Below are 25,154 nucleotides of genomic sequence, written 5' to 3'. Positions count from 1 at the left end.
GTAGATTGTCAGGTACCAACTAATTGTTTTCATTCTGACCTACTTCTGTTGCTTTAAAAGGTTTTTCCACCTTTGGAGGTAGCATTTAAAGATTCAACCACTTATGAAAACCAAATCTGTTTTCTATAAGGCAGGGAAGCTTGTGTGTTTCTCATTCTACAGGCAGTTCCTGGTGTGTGAAACATTTCATCATTGAGTAGAAAGCAATACTTTACCTTAGGTGAGGAAAGGAAAATGAATGCAAGTCATTTCTCTTGTCATATGGGTCATATTATCATATTTGTTGAGTCCCTGATAGTCTAGGACTGTCAGGTGTATCATTATACCTTCTTCTCCCAGCCCTCCCAGCTATACCCAGGTGTATGTATTGTCCCCACTTTGCTGATGAGAGTGAGGCCTTGGAAAGATAAATGACTGACCTTTGTTTTCTAGGACAGAATGGGCAAAAACTTTTCTTTTAATGAATGATAGAATAGTCAGGATGTAAAATCATTAGAACCCAGTATAATGCCTTATAGTGTATTTTAATAGGTCTTTATTGAATGAATGAAAAAAATAAATTCTGTGCCCTGGCTCCTGACCTACTTTCTTTTCACCACATCCAGCTGCTTCTCCTGTCATAAATGCCTCGTCATTTCAACAAATATTTGCAGTGTTGTTCAATGAGAGAACAGGTGTTTATAACTTTCAACCTTTAATAAAAGGAGTAAAAATGTGATTTTTTAAAAAATGTGCAGAAAAACACTTACACAGATATTCATACCAGTGTTGTTCACAACAGCCAAAAAGTGGAAACAATCCAAATGCCTGTCAAAAGATGAATGGGTGAACAAAAATGTGGACTATCCATACGACGGAATATGGTTCAGCCATAGAAAGGAATGAGGTACTGACACAAGCCTACAGCACGGACGACCCTTGAAAACATGATGCTGAGTGAAAGAAGCCAGTCCCCAAAGACCACATGTTGTATAATTCCATTACAACACATGTTGGGGTGGCTGCACAACTCTGAATATACTAAGAAGTATACTAAGAATACACTTGAAATAGGTGTGCATTTTATATTTATATTATGTCCCAATAAAGCTGTTTTTAAAACGTGTACAAGAAGCTTTGCAAAGGGCTGGTGTGTGTGTTGGGGAGAGGTGTTGTGCTTGGGACCCCCACGGAGGAAGTGGAAGCCAGAGTGGAGAGCCAGGCTCAGCCAGAAAGACCTGAGCTTAATCTCCAATTCTGCCCCTGACGAGTAGCGTCATTTTACCCTAATACTTAGTTGCTCTGGAGCTTGGTTTTCATATTTGTAAGACAGGCGTGACAGTACCCTCCTCACAGGCTCTTTTTGGCTTAAATAGATTATGTAAAGTTTCTTGCACATGCCACGTTCAGCAAATATTCATTTCCATCTTCCAACCCTGAGTTGCTATGATTCTGTGACTTTCAGGCTGGTGAACAAGCTGTTAAGCCCCTTTACCTTCAGAAGCTTCTAGCGGGCAGTGCAGCTGAGTGGATCCAAAATGTGAAATGAGGGGTTTGGACTAAGCTAAAAGACTGGCCACTTGGCAGCAGTCTGTGGTTTCCTTGTTCAGATGCCCTAAGTTAGTGGTCTGCTTGAGCCCTCTGTGGTCTACGCTGCAGGACCCCAGTCCTGCCCGTGGCGGTTTGCGAGTCTGTGGGACACACACGCATTGTCCTCTGATTCTGAAAGGCCTGTGCAGCATCTCTAGGCAGGGCCCTTCTCCTATCTGCCGGTCACCCCCAGCTCTGCCTCCCCAGTTCCTTCTTCAAGGGGCCGATTGGCAGAGGGGCCTTGTTATAAGGGGGATGCTGGGAATGTTTCCAACAGTAGAGTTTTTCTTTACCCTCGTAAAGCAGTTTTGTCCTGGATGAATAAGGACCCTTCAAGCTACTCCACACAAACAAAGGCAGATAAGCATGTACCAGTGAGGCTGGGGGAAAAATGGAAGGGGGTGTCTAGAATGTCTCTGCCACCCCCAAGCTGACAAGTCACATCAGTCCTGCTGTCGGACACCTCGGGACCAGAGGAATTGACTCTATTGGTGACCCCTGACCCCTCCCAACAATCCTAGGCAACCCTGGGACCTGGCGAGCTCCATCCCTGTGCCCTTCCTTGAACTAGAGGCCTTACCCAGTGGGCGGTACTCAACACAGGGGAGTGAATTCCGAGCACGGAATTTTCAGATTGCGTGGTGGGGCCTGGGGAGGGAGGGATGTTGGGGATGAATTGCAGGGGAAGGCTGGCCCTGCGATTCTTATGAAAATGAAATAAAAAGGAGAGTCTATTGGGTTTTGACATTTCCTAATTGTCACTTTTACACTGGCGGAGTAAATTCAAATTCCCCTCTTTTTAAAATTACATAACCCTTCTCCTGTCCAAGGACACTTATTCAAAAGCCTTCATTTGGGGTCTTGTGCTAATAACCGTAATGAGACTCTGGGAGGAGAGCTGAGGGGCCAGGACCGGAATGGGGGGTTTGAATAGGGGGAACACCGGTTAACGGGGGTCGGTCCTCCCTTCTGGCCCTCGGTAGAGGGAGCGTTGTGTGGCAGCATTGACAATGGAGTCTCGAAAGACGTAGTGAAACACAGCACAGCATCCCTGCAAAGCAGGAATGTTTCCCACTTTACACAGGAGGAAACGACCCATGAGAGGGGATGCGGCTTACCAGGCCCGAGGAGCCAGGAAGTGGGGCTCAGACCCAGCCCTGCATTTTGATGCGATGCAATGGCCTTAGGCAAGAAGTGACTTGAAATGAAGGCCATCTGTGCTCTTTCCCGGGCCCTCTCTGCCCTTCTGCCAACAGCATGCACATGTCTAGGCTGAGCCCCTTGTCCTGTACGAAGAAGGTTTTCTCCCCACGTGGGTGTGCTGGTTCTTGTTTTGGCCTAGAGTGCAGAATCTCAGAAGCCCTATTGATGACATAGACACCTGGAGATGGATGCATGAGATAAGCCTGGTCAGGGCCAGGGGCAGTTTGACCCTCCCAGGTGGAAGATCACGGTCAAGGCAGATGTGAAGTGCAGGAGTCAACAAACTTTCTCTGTAAAGGGCCTGAAGGTAAGTATTTCCAGTTTTGAAGTTATACGGGCTCTGTTTTAAATGTTTAACTTCACGCTCTGTTTTAAATGTTTAACTTCACTGTCGTTGCTTGAGTGCGACCAAAGACACTATGTACACAAATGGGCTTGGCTGTGTTACAATAAAACTTTATTTACACAGGTCGGTGGCTGGATTCAGCCTGCAGGCTATAGTGTACTGACCTCTGGCTTAGCGAACCAATCTTAATTGGTCAAACTCCCTTCTTAGTGTTGTCCTTTATTTTAGAGACAAAGTGCTAGAAAAGATGGAGTCTTTTCAGTGATCCCTAGAAGGTTGCTAACAACCATGCAAGGCCACCTTCAGAGAAAGACCTCCACCAAGTGGAAGCAACAGGAATTCGGAGCTTTTACCCTCCAGCAGATGCTCAGAAATGAAGATTCTACTTTCTTCCCATTGTCCCTCAACGGAAGGCTGGGTGTTTTAATTAGCTAATGTTGGCAAATTGCTTTGAAGAAAATTGTAAAACGTTTCATGCTACAAGTGCCAAGAATCCTAATTAGCTTTCCTTAAAGATACCACCTGGAAGTGTGATAGCTTGTTGCTAGAGGTCCAAGCCAGCCAGAATAACCTGCGGACCCAAAACCGGTTTTTAAGCAAACACAACTGAATACAATCGGATCTCTACATCGACATCACATTTTCTTCCTTCTGCCGAATCTGATTCCTAGCATCTGGGATATTAAACCATGAAAGTCTGCTAGCGACAGGGGCATGAAACAAATTAACCCATCCATTTGTTGCCGCCGATGTTGCCTTTTGGATTTTTAGCTTGTGCGTTGGAGGCCCTGCCCCGGCGTGTCAAGGTTACAGGGAGGAGGAGGCTGGCAGCCACTTAGTCATACAGCAGGGCTGGCTCCCAGGTCCCCCAGTCTGAGAGAGACGTGTATATGCTGTCGCTCTTAACAGCTGGATAATGAATTTGCTCTCCAACACTCTTGTTTCATGTGGCGGCAGCGGCGACAGCAGCAGCATCTGATCTGTGTCACCATCAGAAGCAAGTGAGATGTAGTTAATATGGACCTTAGCCACTGACATGCATTGATTCGGAATCTCCAGGCTCTGATGAAGTCCTCCTAAATTGGTGGGGCCGGGCCCTGTGTGAGAGGATGTGGCAGGGGGCAGGGGTGGGGAGGGATTCCTCAGCCTCACCACTGTTGACATTTGGGGCCAGATGATTCTTTGAGGTGGGAGAGGGGGAGGCTCTGCTGTGCACTGTAGGACGTTGAGTAGCATCCCTGGTCTCTACCCACTAGGTGCCAGTAGCAGCCCTCATTCCCAGTGGTGACAACCCACAATGTCTCCAGACACGGCCTTTTAATGTTCCCTGGAGGGGACAGTCGTCCTAGTTGAGAAACACTGGGTTAAGGGGAGGAGGGGGGCATGGAGTCACGTTTTTCAGGGATGCACTTGGACCAGGGACCTAGTGGAAAATGGGCTCCAAGCATCACTCTTGACTCCTTTGTCACACCCTCATCTAATCCATGAGCAAGTCCCAAAGGCTCTACCTTGACGGCATGTTCTGCACCAGACCACTTCTTGCCACCCCGCCTCTCCTGCTCTTGTTCAAGCCCCTATGTTTCTGGTCTAGATGATGCTAGCAGCCTCCCAGCTGGTCCTCCTGCTCCCCTTTGCTCCCCATAGGCAGAGGGACTCTCTGGAAAGGTAAGCGAGAGCATCTCACCATCTTGCCAGGAACCCCCAGGCTCCCTCGCGCTTACACTGAAATCCCCAGTCCAACCAGATGCTGTGTCCTGTGTGCGCCCCCCCTCTGCCCATAGACGTCCTTCACTCCCCTGGGTCTCTGCTCAAATGTCCCTCTCCAGGGGCCTTCCCGCACCCCTATCCTGAAGAGCACACCTCTGTCTTCTCTGCGCCAGGGATCCTCAGCCTCGGCACTAGTGACATTTGGGGCCAGACGATTTTTTGCAGTGGGGGCTGTCGTGGGCATTATAAGATGTTGAACAGCATCCCTCTCCCTTCCCCACCAGACGACAGTGGACCCCCACCCCCACCCAATTGTGACAACCAACAACGTCTCCAGACATTGCCCACTGTCCCCTGAGAGGCAGCATCGCCCTGGTTGAGAATCACTGCTGTCCTGCAAGTGTTTTTCTTCACGGCGCTCTCCGACAGGACATCCTGTTTGTCTTCTTCACTGGAATGCAGGCTCTAGGAAGGCAGGACTTAGATTTTTCCCCTGCTATATTCTCAGGGCATAGAATAGAGCTTGGGACATAGTAGGTGCTCCGTAATTATGTTGAATGTTATGAACTTCATGATTCTAAGCAACCCGTGAGGTGATGGGGTCATGGATCGGGGCAGGACTGACCGGCAGAGTGTGTCTTACTGGTTATAGACATCGAAATGCTATGCCTTGGACACCTGCAAGCTCTTTAAAGCACAGAGAAATCTTTGGGAACCCTAAGCCAGGGCTCTGGTGGAAGGGCAGCTACAGAGCCCCTCCCTGGAAGTGTTTATTCCGGGGATAAGGTGCATTTTCCAGGGGCGCCCAGATGAGCCTGCAGACCACACTTGAAGAGACACTAGGCTCTGTTGAGAGTAAATGGTCTCAGGCCAGCAGACATTTCTCGAGCTGACGGGTTTGTGTGGTCTGGAGAGCCAGCGAACATTCTAGCTTCTGTTCGTGGGTGCGTTGAGGATTTCTTTCCTGGCTACAGGTGGTACCTGGAACTTGGCTGATGAGGGCGATTCTCCTCCTTTCCTTCATCCCCCTCTCTCAGCATCACCAAGACATCCAGATGGGTGGCCCTGGTTGGGTGTGGTGAGCCCTACGAACACAGCCGTGCACCAGCGTCGGGGGGGGAGGGTTGGCCATGTGCAAAGCCACTTCTTCCTCCTTCTGGGGCTACTCTTCTAGCTTCTGGTGTTTGCATGTCATTTCTCCCATCCTCTATTCGTAGCGGAGGGGACATACTGTAAAGTGTAGCAATTATGAGAAATCTGACTTCAAACTGAGACTCTTCCACTGGCCACGTGACTTTGGCAAATGACTTAACTTTTTAAAAACTCGGTTTGCCCATCTCTACAACGGGGATAATACCCAGCTCTCCGTTTCCTCCTGAGCATGCCATGAAATGAGCAGGGTTCCTCACCTGGCCTGGCCAATGTAAGTCCTCACTGAGGAGTTGCTGTTGTTATTTCCTGCCTACGGGCGGCGCCTTCCTTCAGCCAGCTCAGCCCTCAGCAGGGTTCACCTGCCTCTTCCCTTTTCCTCTCGAATTTGGCTCCTGTTGCCTCTTTGGTGTCATTGTCCCCACTAGCAAGCAGCTTCCCCCTCCTGACTCTCACCCCCTCTCCCTCCCTTCCCAGCATGCGTATCTCATCACTGTGATTACACCATATTAGCCACCGTGATTGTTCCATGCCTTGGCACCTCATTACTGAAATAAAGTTAACATTAATGGGAGTCCTGCAGCTAATCCCTCTGCTCACCTCTCCTGAAAATGCATTCCAGTGATTAGCAGGAGAGACACATGCATATATTCATTTTAAAACTGTTCCCCGGCTCCCCACCGCCTCCCTCCACATCTCCTCAGTCACTGCAGAGACGGAGGCCAGGGGGCCTTTTAGCTGCCAATGGGTGGAGGAGGCAGTGAAATCCTTCCGAACTGGGGCAGGCAGGATTTTGGGAGCAGCCAACTTTTCCCCCTAGAAAAGAAATGCATTTGTTTTTTTAGGGCGGGTGCAATTAAAAACAAAACCACGGGCTTCCCTGGTGGCGCAGTGGTTGAGAATCTGCCTGCCAATGCAGGGGACACGGGTTCGAGCCCTGGTCTGGGAAGATCCCGCATGCCGCGGAGCAACTGGGCCCGTGAGCCACAACTACTGAGCCTGCGCGTCTGGAGCCTGTGCTCCGCAACAAGAGAGGCCGCGATAGTGAGAGGCCTGCGCACCGCGATGAAGAGTGGCCCCCGCTTGCCACAACTAGAGAAAGCCCTCGCACAGAAACGAAGACCCAACACAGCCAAGGATGGATAAATAAATAAATAAATAAAATTTAAAAAAAAAAAAAAAAAAAAAAAAAAAAAAAAACAAAACCAACCCACGAACAAAATGCCTTAGAGTGAAACAGACTGGGGGTGTGTCCTAGCCTTGCCACTTTCTCCTAGGAGACCTCTGTAAAATTGGTTTAACCTTCCTGAAGTGCAGTTTCCTTCTCTGGTGAAGGGGAGGATTATGTCAGATGGAAGAACCTAATGCCTCAAGGATCGTTTCCCTCCCCTCCCCTGGCCTACGAAACCAGAGGTCAGGGGTGTCCACGGGGCTCCTTGAGGTCCCCAGTGTTGGGATGGTGCTGAGCACGATGAAGATGAATTTCTCAGTGACGTATTATCATTTATAAGAACTTGGGTGAAACTCACTCCATCTTCCTGCCCCCCCCCGCCCCGCCCCGGGGAATCTGCAAATCCACAGACTGACAAATACCCTCCCTCATAGGACTCAGGAGCTGGGCTCCTAGGTCCTCTCCTTTCCCGCATTTCCTCTGTCCTGATTAAAACTGGAGCCAGGATGACTCCCCCCGCCCCCGCCGTGCAGCTCCCCCTCGGCAGCAGCCAAGAAAAGGGAGCAGGGGAACAGCAGAGGGAGGCGTGGGGCTGTAATGAGATTCACCGGCGCCCTCACTCACCCTCTGTGTCAAGGAGACATTTTCAGAAAGGTTTGACACAGCATCCTCGCAGAGCCCTTTGCCAAAACGCAAGGTGGAGGCCCCCGGAGTACTTTAAGCCGGCTTCTGTTAACAGAGCGGCCCGTCTGCATATTATAATCACGCCGCTCCAATTCCCCGTTAAGCAGCTGTTCCCACAAAGAGGGACAATAGCTCAGCCCCACCCCTTTGAGAGCTGATTTCAGTCTTGTCTTTGCCGGTGCCAATTCTTTGATCAGTTTTCACTTAGGATCTGGAGGGCATGTTACAAAGTGCTTTGGGATGGCTGCCAACAGGCGCCTCACTGGAGCATGACAGGGGCCCAGAAGTGTCAGTGTTGGGAGAGAGACAGAGCTCACAGGATGCCTTTTAAAAAATAATTATATTTGAATTTTAAAAGCAATCTTCATATATGTTAGTAGATTCATTTATATGGAAAGCTATGCCAGCTCCTCTACCCTTTTAATATTTGATGTTGCATCAGCTTCCTTCACAGTTGGGATAAGCGTTCTCTGGCATCTTGGAGACTTTTGGGACTCCTGGGTTAAAGAAAAAGCAATGAGAGGCCGGATACTGTCATTTTTTTCCCATTCCTCATTGGCTCTCCTTCCACCCCTCAACCAGATGCTTTGTTGCTAAATTGATTGTAGAGGATCTGAGGGAGCAAGGCAGGAAATTGGGGGGGGGGGTCCAAAATAAATTTGGTTTGTTGGTGGTGGGAGTGGTAACAATATCTATCATTTATTTTATTTTTTTATTGTGATAAAATGTACCTAATATAGAATTTACCATTTTAACCATTTCTCAGTGCACAGTTCAGTGTCATGAAGTACATTCATATCGTTGTTCAGTCTTCACCACCATCCAGCTCCCGAACTCTTTTCATTTTCCCAAACTGAAACTGTACCCATTAAACACTCACTCCCCTCCCCCCCAGCCCTTGGCAACCACCTTTCTACTTTCTGTCTCTATGGCTTTGACTTCTCTAGGTACCTCATGTAAGTGGAATCATGTAATATTTATTCCTTAGTGTCTGATTTCTTTCACTGAGCATAATGTCCTCAAGATTCATCCCTGTTGTGGCAGGTATCAGAACTTTCTTTTCATAACCGAATAATATTTCATTTCTGTATATACTACATTTGCTTATCCATTCATCAGTTGACGGCCACTTGGGTCGCTTCCCATTTATTGAATCTTACAGTTTCCAGCTGGCCACGTGAGGTGTTTGCCTACCTACAGACATTGAATTTAATTCTCACCAATGCCATTTTATAGTTGAGGAAAGGGAGCCTGGAGAGATGAAGGGGCTTGCTTGAGGTGACTTGCTGTTAATTGGTGGGGCTGAGATTTGGTTTTGGGAATGTCTCACTCTAAAACTATAGTTCTCAAACATTCCAGGATTGCTTAGGAGGTTCCTGGGCCCTGTCTTGACCTATTCCGGTTCAGAAAGTCTGCAGTAGGACCCAGGAATTTGTGTCTTAACAAGCACCCTTCTCCAATACAGGTTATCAGAGAACTAGAGTCTGCTTACTATGTGTGCAGTCTAGGGTTTTGACAACTATCCTATATGACCTTGTTCCTAAGGGAATTGGAGGCAGCTTTCCCCCAAACATTTTAAGATAAACAGAAGTGTTCTGCGTAAAGGGAGAGTTGGGAGAGACTTCTGCATGCAGTCCATAAGGCATTCATACACAGGGGCATGTGTGAGGGCCTGCAGTTTGGGCTGCATGGTCACCTCTGAGCTTGCTAGCAGCCCAAGCAAGGAGTGAAACAAGATTAGCCACAAGATGTGTCCAGCTCATAACATAAAACATACCACCAGGAGCACAGCTATTGTGTGCATTTGATCTGAGGGCTCCTCACTGAGAAGACCCCGTGCTGTGATGGAAAATAGTCACAAACGCCCCTGAATCAGTTTGACAGGACTGTCCTAGGGCTATGTCTTTAGGGCAAACCGAGGTGCGATGCTAATGAACCCTTCTGGTAGAGACAAACCTAGAGAAAACTGCACTGAGCCATTTCAAACCTGCTTTCTGCAGGGGTGTGATAGAGTTCTTCGTGTTCTAAAACGGATCCCCTGGCTTTTTGTTAGATTGCTGGCCTGCCTCGGCAGCTCCATTCTTTCCAGCTCCTCTCCTGAGCCTGCAGGTCCCCCTGCCCTGGAGAAAAGAGCCCAGCGGGGGTCCTCTGCTTTAATGACTAGGATGCTTGTCTTTAAAGTTTGCAAAGCCCTGGGCCTCCAACCAGTGGCCAGTGTGGCCCTTCTCTCCTTCGGCATGCAAGAAAAGCTGCTGTCTGGTTGAGTGAGCTCTGCTATAAATCAAAGTGTCACCACTTAGCCAGTAGAAGTGATTTAATTAATCCGCTGTGTTGTCCCCTGAGCATCACTCCACCTGACTGCTAATCAACTTCCATCAGCAAGAGGAAAATACAGGCCCTCTTTTACTGAACCGCATTGCATGAGATGAAGGAAGAGAGGGAGGGGGAGAAAAAGTTAATTGCGGCACAGGAGCTCAAACTGTCACAAGAAAAAAGTCTCTCGTCTGGCATCTGCCTCTTTATACACTGTTGTCCCGTCTCGGGTGAGCTGCAGGAGAGGACCACATTTCAGTGATATTAATAGAGACATTATCTATTGTCCATATCTATTTATAAGAAATAATATCTTGCCTGGAAACCCTTGACAGCTGGCATATTGCAAAAAGGAACTGTTCTTTTATCATGCACCCAGTATTTAGACCTTAAAAAAAAAAACCCACACAAAACCTTCATTGATAATCAGATAAGATTGAAAGTTTATGTATCTATCACTCGGGCACAGGAACATTTTTGACAGGTGACCACCCCAATTTCTGTCACATTCAGGCGAAATAAATGCAAGGCATTTCTCTGCAATGTAATTAGGCAGATCTAGTTAATGCTCTAGTGCTTTGAAGGTGAAACGAGCTTTTGTAATGAGAATTCCAAGCCCAGGATACTTGAAACCTTTAAGAGCCTTATATCTCGAACCTCTTCACTAACGCATGGCTCCATTTTACAGTAGGAGAAGCCGAGGCAAACAAGGGTCAGGGAAATTTCCAGAAAGTTGCAGAGCCAATATGAGTGTTCTGAAACTGGGATCCCTCCCTTGTTGGGGTGGGGGGAGAGGGGGTGCCTAAGATTCTGTTTTAAAGTATGGGCTTATCTGGAATTGGATTCTTTTCTGATTGCTGAGCACTTACTCGATAAAAAGAAATTTATAAATTCTCTTAAGCAGGATAGAGACCAGAAAATCTTTCATCTGATCCAAAAAATGACATCTTGCATCAATTATGCATAAACCTTGGTTTTTCCCCATCAGAGGACTCCCCTTCCTCCATCCCCACCCCCACCCCCACCAAGCAAACATGGAATTCCTGCCCAGCTTTCGTGGGTGAGTCATTGTGTCTTTAAAGACGGGTTAGGGGCAGTGTTTACCTGCTCAGAACACTGTGTTTCAGCAAAGATGTGCTTGGGATCAGAGCCTCTGCTGTACTAAAGTTGATGGATGTGCCTTTTAAAAGAAAGAGAGCCCTGGAATCTAATTCCAATAACTCTGAGTGCCCAGGGCCGTTAAGGACTTCCCTGGGTGTCTCCACACGTGACCTCTTTATGTGCATTATCACTGCTGGGCCAGGGCCACCCCTACAATTCTGGATGGGTGACAGGGTGAATGACAAGGGTGCTTCTCCATTATTATTAAGTAAAAATCTGATTAAAATGGATATCTGGGGCAGCTTTAAAGGGAAAGAGCTGCCATAAGAGATGCGGAGGTGTGTGTGGTCCGTCGAATGCTAGAGGGCAGTACAGCCTTCTCCCCTACCCTAGGATGTGGCTTCTCTAGGCGGCTTTCCTCTTGCCTCAAGGAAGGCCAGGGCTGCCTGGGCAGAGGAGAGAAAGAGGGAGTCACTGGCTTCCACCAACTAAAGCTCATGGGCACCCAAAGGGCAAGTGCTCCCTCCTTGTAGAGGGCAAGGGCCTGCCCCAGTCTGTTGCTGGGGGTAGTGTAACAAGGCTGGGATTGGAGCCCCATGGAGCTGGGTGGAATTTTGACTGAGTGCCCCCTCTCTGGACTCAGTTTCCTTATCTGAAGAATGGGAATGCCCATCTCCCAGAAGGGACATCAGGATGAAATGAGATCGTATATGCAAACGTCCCCAGCACGGCACTAGGCACATAGGGGCTGCTGGATAAATGCAGCTTCTTTGTCCTCACCTGTACCCTCCTTCCTCCACTACCCCATTCTCTCATTCCTTTCACCAGCCCTGGAATCTATGCTACAAAGTGCTCGATTTGACAGAGGGAACTCAGATCCCAGAGTAACACAAGGATCCAAATACTGCCAAGCCTCCCCCCGCCCCCCCGCCCCCCCCAGGCAGGCATCAGAGAGTGCCCACCCCTCAGCTCAGGGCGCTGAGACCCCCTTCTCTCCACCCAGCTCTCTTTTCCTTTCTTGCATTTCTACCACAGCCATTGAACCGCACTCCAGGCTGACGCTGGGCATGTGGGAGCCAGCCAGGGACCCCTTCATTGTGGCTTTGTTTATTTTTATACACAGTTTAGAAACATCTGTTCTGACATTTTCCGGGGTCGAAGACAGGAAGAGAACAAGGTTGATACTTCTCAGGTGCTGGTGCCCTAGTGCATCTGTAATTGGAAAGCAAAATGGTTGGGTTGCTTCTCCATTTGTCATAAACATTTCATTTGAAAGAGAAGGCAGTGTTATGGTGCCCAGGGGTCACATTGTATGCAAACAGGTAAACATTAAAGGGAAGTCTGAGAAGTGAGAAATGACGAAGCATTAAGAAACCCATGGCAAAGGTCTGTGCAACTTTCTTTGAGACGAAAGACCGGCCATGGGGAGATGACTGCAGCCCTTGTCTGCTTTCTTGAATTGGAAGCCTATTTTCCTTTTCTCAGTTAATCCCCTTCTTAAGATGAACATGGTAAAGGTGGTATCCAGAGGTTCACTGAGGGTAGGTGATGAAATGTATTCTTTCAGAAAATATTTACTGAGCACCTACTCTGCCCAGATCTGTACTAAGTGATACATAAGACACCGCTCATGCCCTAGGTAACATAATTATAATACAAAGTGGTGAGTATCACCGTGGGCAAGTGAATTAATACTAAGGGAAGTCAGAGAGGGAGTCAGGAAAGGCTTCATGAGAAGTTTGCCAGGCAGAAGAGGAGGAAGGAGATCAGGGGATAGAAGGAAGAGCTTCTACCAAAACCAGAAGAGGTAACAAAAAAAGTGCTAAGGCCGTCAAATAGCATCATTCGATTATATACCGAACAGTATGCTAACTTGCTTTCTCATTAAATCCTCCAACGTCCTGCACGGAGTAGGTGGTGTTATCCCTGTTTTTCAGATGATGCTGGGGGGAGACTGTATTGCTCAGCAGAGGTTAAGGCTAATGTGTGGAGAACTAAGATTTCTCCCCAGCCCTGTCTGTCCCTCGTGCCCGCCATGCTTTCCCCCAGTGCCGCACTGCGTGGTATGACTCGAACGTGGAGGATGAAGCTGGAGAGGTTAGGGGGACAGATTGCAAAGGACTTTTCATGCTGTGTTATAGAGTTTGGACTTTTTCCTGTAGGCAGTGGGAAGCCAGCATGGGTTTTTAAGTGGATATTGATTCCGTTACCAATGGGAGATGGGATGGGAGAAATACCCTATGCCAGACTGTGCCCAGAACCTTGACCGGCCGTCAGATTCAAGTCCTGCCCATCCAGCTTCTTGCCCAGCCTCCGGGATGGCTGGCTGCTCAGCTGAAAGAACTAGACCATTAGGGAGGACGAGTCTCATAAGTGATGTGAAAAGAGAGCCTTTTTCTGTTCTTTATCTTTTTTTTGGCTTGGGTATGCCTTTTTGTTCTTTGCTATAAAGCTCACATAGGCATCTGAGATTAAAAAATATAATAATGTGGTATAAAAAGAGAAACGAAAGTAAAAGTCGTCTTCCAGCTCATCTCATTCCCCAGATGTAAGCACTGTTAACAATTTCTCGTACAGCTTTCCTGAAATTTTCTATTCAGGTATAAGGATATGTATTTATGTGTAACCTTCTTTTTTAATTTTTAATTTTGTCTATTTCTGAACAGCTAATACATGTACATGGTTCAACATTAAAAAGGATTTTACTGTGGAAAGTCCCTCTCCCACTGCTGTCCCCAGTTTCTCTGTTTTCTTCCAGTGTCACCATCTTCTTGTGTTTATGCACGTGCAAGCTCATACTTTGCACATGTGATGTCTATTTTTCCCATAAGTACAAAAGCTACGAAGAGTGCTATCTACACCGTTCTATCTCTTGCTCTTTCACTTCATGGTCATTGAAAAAAATTCCAATATTTAGATAGTGCTTACCAGCTGCCCCAGATTCACCTAAGTGCTTCTTGTATTATCCCACTGAATCCTTTGACAGGGGCAAGTGCGTACAGTCCCCATTCACTTGGAGGAACCTGGGGCACAGAGAGATTGAGTGACTCACCCAGGGTCATTCAGTTAGTAAATTAGCCCTGACTGTTAGGCTGGAATTGAAATAATGCAAGAGAGGAGATACCACTGGTAGTCAGGGCCAGTCTGAAGGTGTTCGAGTCTTGCTTTTTTGGGGATATCAGCATACCTTGGAGATCTTTCCAGATCAACACATATAGACTTAATTCTTTTACATGGCTGGATACTTAACTTCAGTTACTTCATCATTTGCCTGTTGATAGATGTTTGGGTTTTGTTTAATGTTCGCCTACAAATAGTGCTGCTGCTGGAACATCCTTGTATGTACACCTTGCAGTGCTAGAGCCAATGTACTGTAGAATAAATTACTAAAGTGGGCTTGCTAGTCACCAGGTATGCACACTTTACATTTCAGAGATATTGTTAAATTGTGCTCCAAATATCTGCACCAGTTTACCCTCCCCAAGAATGTGTGAAAGTACCAGCCCCACATCCTCACCCTTCCTGGGCATTATCAACCTGTTTCATCTTTGACAATCTTCCTGCCGAAAAATTGGCTCATTTTAACGTGCATGCATTATGAGCGCATTTTTTCATGTCTTTATTTGGCCATTTATATTTCTTTTATGAACTGGTTTTCCGTGTCCTTTGCACATTTTGTGTTTTGGGTTTGTCTTTTTTTATAGAGATATATAAGAGCCCTTTGAATACTAAAGAAATGTGTTACGAATATTTTTCTAGTTTATCGTTTGCATTTGTATTTTTTTTTCACCATGGAGGAGATTTTAATTTTTATGTAGTTAGATATATTAATCTTTTCTTTATGGCTGTTGGGTTTTGTGTTTGCCTTTTCCTCTCCACAATTATATATTTTTTTAATGACCAATTTTTTTCTCCTTAGCCTGTTTATGGCTTTAATTTTTAAATTGAACGCTAGTGTGTTTGGAATTTATTTTGGTGTAAGGAGTGATATAGGGGTCTGGCTCAGTTTTTGGCTTTGAGGGGAACCTGTTTGGACTCCTTGGTGACCAGGCTTCACCGGATTAGGGGGGGACCACTAGCAGAAGGCTGGAACTGGTGGGAGAATTTCCAAAGGGCGGGCCAGCGCCACGGCACGGTGGGGCCTCAGCCCCCAGGGGCTGCCAGAAACCCCGAGTGGCCAGCCCTCTGGGCACCTGGAGGAACAGGGACTCCTCTGGGGTGCATATCTGAACCAAACACAGAGGCCTTATCGTCATAGGGAGAGAAGTCCATCTTATCTGTCTCCGCATATTCTCAGTGCTGCTCTCAGGCCCTGGCACAAGCTTGGTAATTGTCACATTGTATGGAATCAACTAATTCTGACCCCCAAGCTGCTGCTCATTTGGTGCATTGTGACCTTGGGTTGTTGAGTACATCCCTCCACGTCTCTGAGCCACACTGTCCCCATCTGTGAAGAGAAGGTGGGTGATCACAATACTTAACCCAGGAGCTATTTCAAGAGGTTTCTAGAGTAAAGGGAGAAATGGGTGTGATTGCACTTGACGAACCCCAACGAGCTCTGCGGATGGAAAGTTGAAACTCTCAGCCACTCTCTGCTGCTATTCATATGTCTCAGCCTGTAATCAGTTGAAGTTGTAAGAATTACAATTCATCTCCTTGTGGGACATGGCTTTTTTATTTTTTAACTCTTAATGGGAAAAGGCAGCTTCTAACCTTTTTTTTTCTGAATGCGTTCTTATACCTGCCAAAAGTGTTGTCTACCACTATCCCCAAACCTCTGACATTTGAGATAGTAAAGATGGGCTCAGAATGGGAAGGTCTGTATAAAGCAGAATCAGGTACCTACAAGGAACAGACCAGGGAATTCACTTATGGTTCACATGGAAGAAAGTCCTGGGCACTCAGGCTTGATTTAATCCTGGGTGAGACTTGGGCTACTTCCGTGCTTCAGTTTCTCTCACTTGGTTAAAAAAGAGACCTCACACCCAAGAAAAATCAATCTAGAATAGCCATCTAGACTAGTAGTCAAGAGGGTAGGTTCCAGAATCTGACCGCCTAACTTCAAATCCCAGCTCCACCATTTACTGGGTGACTTTGCACAACTCACTTAGCTTGTTTGTCATGGGGTAGGTGAAAACCTGAGTACCTGAGTACCTAAGGAGCTTAGAACAGAGCCAGGCATGCAGCAAGTGCTTAATGGATGCACCTATTATCATCTTCAAAGATTTCATTGGAATTGGCAGCCTGTTATATATCAAGTCATCTTTGGTTGATAGTCCCATAGGAGGTTGATAGTCTCAGGGGCGGTGGATACAAAAAGAAATTAAGAGGGATGGTCCTCAGAGAACCTAGGTGATACGCTCAGATAGGAGAGATGCCACAAACACATATGAAAAGACTGTAGGCTTGGGACTTCCCTGGTGGCGCAGTGGTTAAGAATCCGCTGGCCAATGCAGGGGACAAGGGATCAAGCCCTGGTCCGGGAAGATCCCACATGCCGCGGAGCAGCTAAACCCGTGCGCCACAACTACTGAGCCTGCGCTCTAGAGCCCGTGAGCCACAACTACTGAAGCCCGTGTGCCTAGGGCCCGTGCTCTGCAACAAGAGAAGCCACTGCAATGAGAAGCCTGCACACTGCAACGAAGAGTAGCCCCTGCTCACCGCAACTAGAGAAAGCCCGCGTGCAGCAATGAAGACCCAGCACAGCGAAAAATAAATTAAAAAAAAAAAAAAGACTGCAGGCTTAGGGTTGCAGACTCTAGTGCCTATAGAGGACAGACAGGCATCAGACAGGAGTGATACATACTATCTATATAAATCATACATATATGATTGTGCATATTAAATCACAAAGGAATAATCTTTTTCTCCATAAAGAAATATGCTTTCTCCATTTGTCTTGAAGTTTGCTCAGCTAGATTTTCTCATGTTTGGTGGAGGCCTGGCTGCAGAGAGATGGTTCTCTAGCATCATGAAAACAACAGTGCCTGTAAATGATCCATGACGGCTGAGCCTGGCCTCAGAGCCAGGGAGATGAAAGGGAACCGTGGGGTCTTGGCAACTGCAATAGGGTGACCCCATCTGAAAGGGCAAGTACTTGTGAGGCTAGAGCTCCTACATTTTCAAGAGAAAGCAGAAATCAAGATTTTTATCGTATTTTTTAAATGTTGGATACAATAATTTTATCCAACACAGCATGCCCGTGGGGATGAATTTGGCCTCTGGGCCCCAGGTTTGCACCTTTTGCATATGGCCTGTCTCATAAGCGTACAGATGTGCAAATTCACGCACATCGCAAAGTTGTCACATAAGAAGCATTGCCTAGCTAAGCAATTTTGTTTCTCCAAATCATTCAGGTGTTGTCTCTTCACAAATTCCACTATTCCAACTCATAGGCTGCCATGATCCCTTCACACAAGACTACCTTTTAGGAAAAGATAAGATGGAAAGCATAGTGTGTTTTCATACACTGTTAGATTAGAAGAAAGATATGCAGGGTTTGAAGTTGTGGGATAATCAGTGCAATTGCAATTTTAGATGTTACTTGGTTGAGCGTGCCAACATTCACAGCAGCATTACTCATAATAGCTCAAAGGTGGAAACAGCTCAAATGTCCATCAGCTGATGAATCAATAAACAAAATGCGACATATCCATACAATGGAATAATATTTGGCAATGAAAGTGAATGACGTGGCGCAGGTAGATGCTCCAACATGGATGAACCTTGAAAATATGATGCTAAGTGAAAGCCAGTCCCCAAAGATAACATTGTATGATTCTATTTATATGAAAGGTATAGAATAAGCAAGCTGTAGAAACAGAAAGGAGATTCGTGGTTTCCAGGGGGTGGAGGGAATGGGAACTCAGGACTAACTGCTATTGGTACAGGGTTTCTTTTAGGGGAGACAAAAATGTTCTAAAATTAGATTGTGGTGATGGTTGCACAACCCTGTGAATGTACCAAAAACCACTGAGTTGTATGGTATGCGAATGATATCTCAAAAAGTTGTTTAAAGAAAAAGATTATATGATTCATTCTTTGGTGCTCTTTGCCAGGTACAGGTACAATATCAGTCATCCCTGAATACAAAGGACAGTGACATAATTAGTAATAATTACAGCCTATTAAATGCGTTGGCAGTCAGTTGCCATAGGCAAAGTTAACTGCAGTTCAGACATCGGAGCACTGGATCATTATTATATTATTTACTAATATTAAGTTCAGAATCCATATCCAGCAGTGTAAACAGTCTTGCTAATTTTAGGTCTGTGAGGACAGGGGAATTTTAAGAATGCTGGTGCCTCTTCCCATAATCTGCCTCGTTCCGGCAAAGGGAAGCCTGACTGCTTTGCCACCAATCCAGAGTCAAGTGTGAACCCAGAGGTCTTGGCTTGTGGCCACCGATCCATCCTGTTTGCTACCACTTGGGGGTTGTGTGTGTGTGTGTGTGTGGGGGGGTGTGGTTATGTTTTCCTTTGGGCTGCCAGTCAGGCCTCCCCTTTATCCTCTTCACTCTCCAACCCCATCCATGTAACCCCACCAGTGAAGGTGAACTGGACAGTCCCCTCCACCTTTGCTGAGTGGAAATGAATGAGGGCAGCCAGGTGGTGAGAACCAAGTGCCACATCTGGCAGCAGCCTCATCTGCTTTCTCTTAACGGTCTCCTGTTGTCCTCCAACCGGCTCCACGCATTTCCCATCAGCAGAGAGCACCAGTGGCCATGCAGACCGTCCCGGGGGTCCAGGCACCACTCTCCAGTCCTCTTGCCAAGTCTCACCACTTTCCCCCAGAGCACCTTGCCCAGTGATTCAAGCTGGCTTGGCCAGTTCCCCGAGTTCATAATATATTTGTGTTGTTCCCCTCCTCTTCTCTGAACTCTGAGGTCAGTGCCCCTTCCTATTGCTTTTTTGCTTGCTCCGGTGTTTCACTCCGGACTGTCATTTAGCACGCTTCCTGCCCGAATAGGCCAAGACCTGCTAATGAAAGTCCCCCTTCACTCCGGGGGGCCCTTAAGCATTAATGGCCTCTGGAAGCAGATATTGTCTGACTTCCGGGAGTCTAAGTGCTTGACCTGCACATAATTACAAAATGACCTACCAGACAAGGAAATGTTTGTTTACACTCCATCTCTGTCATCCCTCCCTGCAACCCCCCCAAGGGGAGAAGTTTGGCAAGGTCCATTCCCCCAGGTCCATTGTGAGTCTTTCCTCTTGGTTTCCGTCCTGTCTCCTCCCCTTGGACCCGCCAGCGAGGCGGGCAGTGAAAAGCAAATCGAGTGAGTGTTCTTGCTTGAAAGGTAGTCTGAGTTGTGCAGGTGGATTGCCTTCCCTCACACCTGCAGCGTGTATCTCCTGAACTTATGAGCCAGGTGCCATGTCAGACACGATGCTGTCGGAGCATGTCTGATGTCGTTCCTGCCCTCGTCAAGCTTGCAGTTTAGGGGACAGATACAAGATGAGAACTGCAGTAAGTGCTCTGATGGAAGAGTTCAGGGCACCTTGCAAGCAGTTAATGGGGAGACCTGACCTAGTGGTGCTGGGAAGTTGAGGAGGTCAGAAAAGGCCCACACTGCATTATTCAGGCCTTGGTGGACCCCGTTCTCATTAAAAAAATTACATTTTACAACGGAGTTAGTATAAACCCAGGCTAGATTCATCAATATATAGTTGTTATTATAATCACTTTGTTCTTCTGATTTTAAAAGAAATTAAGCATTTTTCTCATGGGCCCCTAAAGGTATTGTGGGTTCTCAGCTGTGTCTGATGGAGAAATCAGCCCAGGAAAAGCTGCCCTGAGGAAGAGACAACTGAATTGAGATCCGAGGAATAAACAGGAGTTAATTCAGTGAACCAGGCAATGGAGACAGCATATGCAAAGGCCCTGTGGCTGAGGAACTAACCCTTGGAAAGTGTCAGTGACGTGTAGTGCAGAGGACAAGGGGACGCAGGGATAAAGTGAAGCTAGAGAGAAGGCAGGACCATGTGGGCCATGAATGTCATTGTGATCTTTACCCCAGGGCAGTGGGAAATCATCGATAAGTTTCAAGCAGGGGGGAACTTCCCTGGTGGTCCAGTGGTTAAGACTCCGAGCTCCCAATGCAGGGGGCCCGGGTTCGATCCCTGGCATGCCACAACTGAAAAAAGATCCCTCATGCCACAACTAAAAAAAGATCTCACCTGCCGCAACTAAAGATCCCGTATGCCGCAATGAAGATCTTGCATGCCTCAAGGAAGATCCCACGTGCTGCAACTAAGACCCGGTGCAGCCAAATAAATAAATAAATAAATATTTAAAAAAAAAGTTTCAAGTGGGGGGTTTGAATGACTTCTGAAGATATCAATAGGAAAAGCTGACTAGAAAACCATAATGCTCCCCACCCCCAAATTCTCTCTATTAAATCTAATCAACAGAATGAGAACCGGTCTGGAATTGGTCAGGCATCAGTGATCCTCATGTCAGGAAGAAATTGAGACATGGCTGCTGGTCTGTGGTTAGTGGAGAAGAAAAGACAATATTTTCCCCCAAATTTTGTTATGCTCCCCCATCCTGGATCGGGTCCTCAGGAAATAGATTCTGAGACAGAGATTGTGTGTAGATTTATGGGGGTGTGCTCTGGGGAAAAGCATCTGTAAGGAAGTGAGGGCAGGACCGAGCAGATGCAGCAGATGTGTCAGGCATTCCCATGGGGCTCCCTGGAGAAACATCACCAGTGGAGGCCAGGGAGCAGGGCCTTTGCAACTGCCGGATGAGGGCTGCCACAGGGGCGGCAGAGAATCTCGGGCGAGCAGCTCTGAGGGCAGTTCCCGTGGAGGGTCTCAATGTCCAGCAGCCAACACCACTGGCCCCTGGGGAATTCACTTTTTCTATAAAGGGCCTGATAGTAAATATTTTCAGCTTTTTGGGCCATACAATCTCTGTTGCAACTACTCAGCTCTGCGGTTAAGGCACAAAAGCAACCATAGACGCTACGTCATGAGTTGGCATGGCTGTTGGCCAATAAAACTTTATGGACAGAAATTTTAAATTTCATATGATTTTCATGTCTCACAGAATATTCTTCTTTTGCTTTTTTCCCCAACCATTTAAAAGTGTAAAAACCATTCTTAGCTTGCAGGCCTTGGACCAGGTTTGGCCTGCGGGCTGTAGTTTGACAACCCCTGGCCTAGAGGGATTTAGGAGGTACAGGAGTTGGAATATTTGGTGTTTGAATTGTCAGCTGTAGGCTGGTTGACAGGGGACTTTTCCCTTCTACCTTCAGCTTTCTTGTCAGTAAAATAAGAGTAACTCTGAAACCCAAGCTCCTGAGATTGTGGTCAAGTGGGGCTGGGGGCGGGGGCAGACTCTGTTAAAGCAGTCGTGAATCACATTCAGAATATTGAGTACCATGGGTGCGTTTTGCCATCAGTACCGCCCCTCAGGCCCAAGCCATGCATGAGTCTAAAGAAGGTGAGTGTGTCTGATAAGGAACCTGGTGACATCCTAAAAGTGTACAAGGGGGAAACAGTGTCGTGGTTGGTTGAGGATTTTGGGGGAGTTTTCCCCAGCGTGAAAATCACTTGGGGCCCAAACCCAAACCAGATGATTTCCTTTCCTGTTTCTCTTTCTGGAGGGATCAGCAATCCACTCTCCCCACCTCCCTCCCTCCCCTGCCTTCACTTCTCACCCTTTCACACTCCTGTGCGTTAGCAGCCCTTGTGAGTGTCCTAACATAGGCTGCAGTCCGTGGGACTGGGTTTCCAAAGCTGCCTACAGGAGGCCTCCGAGCGCTTACAGATGAAAGGACACAGTCTCTCCGGCAGCCTCCTCTCCCCAGCCCCACACAAGCAAGCGCAGATAACCAATACACAGCCCAGAAGGCTCCGAGGGAACATTTGGTCTGGGTTAGTGACCCTAAGACCCACAGATTGCAGAAGAAACTAATAGAACATCAACCTTGAATTTCACCCCTGTCTCGACCTCTTTCCTCTACAGGTGCGTGTGCCCCTCAACCTGCACTTGTAGTTCACATCATTGTCGGCTGCTGTTTGATTTAGGGGTCAGGAAGTGATTGGGAGGGGGCAGAAGGCCATCTTAGGGAGCCGCAGCTCCCAAAACGTGTTGCAGAAGTCATCGGCCCTTCTGAGTGTCTGCAGTCACACCTGACCCTGGGGCCGGTTCTCTGCTTCCGGCACAGCGCGACTTGGCGGCTGCTACTGTGCCTTGTCATTTGTTGTCCCATTTAGCTTGTTCACTTGCGCCCCACCCTTGTTCTTGTTCTGTTCGATTTCCTTCCTCTCTTACTCTGGAATTATTCTGGTTCTCGTGGAAGGAAAAAGGCACAGCGTTTCCATCTGTCACCCAGTTGTTGTCTGGGTCCTCAAAGGCAGCACATCTGTAACAACTGGCGCTGAAGGAGCTGGCCAGTCTTTCTGTTCCCTTTCTGCGTTCTGTGCGCCTGGGTCCGAGTGCCGTTTTCATTTCTGTGCCTTTAGTCCTGGGATGTGTTTTCTTCTGACAAAGCCTATTAGCCTTGTTGAGAATAGTTAACGGATAGTTAGTGGATCAATTAGATATAAACTCCTGCAGGCTCAGGATCACGTTTTGTGTTTATTTTCCTGTATCCCTGAAGTGCCTGGAATAAAATAGCCTTCTAGGGTCACCTGTTGGTTGACGGGACAAGTCTAGTATTCCACAGGTGGACTCTTTCTTGGATCCCACCCTCCCTCTGCCACCTCTGTTTCTTGGGCCTTTATAATAATTTCTTATTTCACCTCCCTGCCCTCCCCCATTCTCTGGATGGTTCAAATATTTGAGCCTATAACTTCCACTTTTTGGCCTAAGTCTGTTTGGTCGGGCAGCAGGGAGCCCTGATATTCAGATTTTCCTGGACTGTGTGAGGGTGAAGGGGGCCCATTTCTCATCCATCTTCATATCTTCAGTGTCTATCACAAAGCCCAGCTCTTAGTGCACATTTAACAATGTGTGCTGAGTGAGTGAGTGAATGAATGAATGAATGAAAAGGAGGAACCTCTTTAACTCTGCATGCCTCTGCCTGTCTCCAGCTTGCTCTAATCCCAGCCAGGATGAATTCTTCTGACTCCAAGCAAAATCTTCTGATTCAGCGTCTACCAGCATATATTGCAAAATCCTCCTCAAAGGAGGGATCCAGAAGGGGCCCAGCATCAAATGAGTTTGAGCACTGCTGCCTCCTCTTCCATATTTCAAGACTGACTGTGCACTTTGGCATTTAAAGCCTCAGAGACATCCCACATTTAGACACCTCCTTAGCTCCGTTTAATCCCAAATTTCCCAAACTCATTTGACCCTGGATCTCTTGTTCTCAGAGAATCTCCCACAACTAGTCTTCCATAACTTAAGAGGTTAATTTGTACACCTGGTATCCTTATTTATAGAATACAATAATACAATGCCTGATGCCTCAATAGAATTATCTTCACTGGCAGCCCCTGATTGTCTGTTTAGGTCATTTCTAAGAATAAATGGTCAGTCCACAGAAACACACATTAGCAATGCAGACATGCACAGAAGTGAACGTGTTGAAATGACACAGATGTGCGTAGTGATGCATTCTCATGGATCCCCATGACGCAACATTCACTGGTATATCCGTTCCCATGCTCGTTTATTCATTCAACAGACACTTAATGAAAGCCCATTTTGGGACAGGCACTACTCTGGCCGCTGGGGATGTAATAGCGAGCAAAGCAGACATAGTCCCTGAGCAGCGGATGTGGACATAAAGAAATGAACTGATGAAACTGTGCCTCCCAACAGGTATTGGGAGAAGCAGGCCTTCCCCCCAGAGTCCTTATCCTTCAATTAAAGGAGACTGTTGGAATCTTTAAAGATCCCTTCCTGCTCACAAATAGATTGTTCTATGGAATACGATGATTTTTGTGAAGGCAAAAGTGTGCCTCAGATGCTCCTTTTATATAAACAGTGTGTTCTGGATTTAATTTGTATAAATAAAAATTTGTTAAAAGTATAATCCCATTATCTAATAAATGTACATTTTCTTTCTGAGATGTTTAAACCTCATTTCTAATTGAGCTAATGATCACAGTGATACGGGAACAGTTCAGTATTGAAGTCTACCCTCCTCCACCATAGGTAATTGCTAATTTTTTTTTATTGTGGTAAAACAAAAACACATAACATTAAATTTACCATCTTAACGATTTTTAAGTGTATGTAGTGTTAACTATATTTACATTGTGTGTGACAAATCTCTAGAATTTTTTTTTTTAATATATTTATTTATTTATTTATTTTTGGCTGCGTTGGGTCTTCATTGCTGCGCACAGGCTTTTCTCTAGTTGCCGCAAGCGGGGGCTACTCCTCGTTGCAGTGTGCGTGCTTCTCACTGCAGTGGCTTCTCTTGTTGCAGAGCATGGGCTCTAAGCACACAGGCTTCAGTAGGTGTGGCATGCAGGCTCAGTAGTTGTGGCTTGCGGCCTCTAGAGCGCAGGTTCAGTAGTTGTGGCGCATGGGCTTAGTTGCCCTGCAGCATGTGGGATCTTCCCGGACCAGGGCTCGAACCCATGTCCCCTGTATTGGCAGGCAGATTCTTAACCACTGCGCCACCAGGGAAGCCCTCTCTAGAATTTTTGACCCTGCAAAATGGAAACTCTGTACTCACTAAACACTTATTCCTCTTGCCCCCTTCCCCCCAGCCCTTGGTAACCACCTTTCTCCTTTCTCTTTCTTTGATTTTGACTATTTTAGATAGATACTTCATATGAGTGAAGTCATACATTATTTGCCCTTTTGTGTCTGGCTTATTTCACTAAGCCTAATGTCATCCACACTCATCCATGTCAAAGCATGTGACAGGATTTCCTTCGTTTTTAAGGCTGCATAATATTCCATTGTATGGATATAGCACATTTCCTTTATCCATTCATGTGT

General features: G+C 46.8%; 1 protein-coding gene across 25 annotated transcripts in view; it reads left to right on the top strand.

Annotated features, from left to right (window-relative positions):
* Window positions 1-25,154, top strand: part of SPRING1 (SREBF pathway regulator in golgi 1) — a 316,969-nt gene that overhangs the window by 28,679 nt on the left and 263,136 nt on the right. For 2 of the 25 annotated variants that reach the window (XM_082416855.1, XM_082416873.1), the window contains one exon: window positions 782-1,113. The exons of 18 other annotated variants lie outside the window; for them this stretch is intronic. In XM_082416855.1, coding sequence (XP_082272981.1) covers window positions 782-829 — 48 coding nt within the window. In that variant the 3' untranslated portion in view covers window positions 830-1,113. Of the gene's footprint in view, window positions 1-605; window positions 741-781; window positions 1,114-4,075; window positions 4,139-22,217; window positions 22,263-23,287; window positions 24,489-25,154 lie in introns of those variants that run through there. 5 more of the 25 variants (XM_082416872.1, XM_082416859.1, XM_082416857.1 and 2 more) reach the window with 5 other exon arrangements.

The sequence above is a fragment of the Balaenoptera physalus genome, assembly GCF_965194825.1.
Source record: "Balaenoptera physalus genome assembly, chromosome: 12".
Lineage (NCBI taxonomy): Eukaryota > Metazoa > Chordata > Mammalia > Artiodactyla > Balaenopteridae > Balaenoptera > Balaenoptera physalus.
This window is presented reverse-complemented; position numbering and strand designations above follow the sequence as displayed.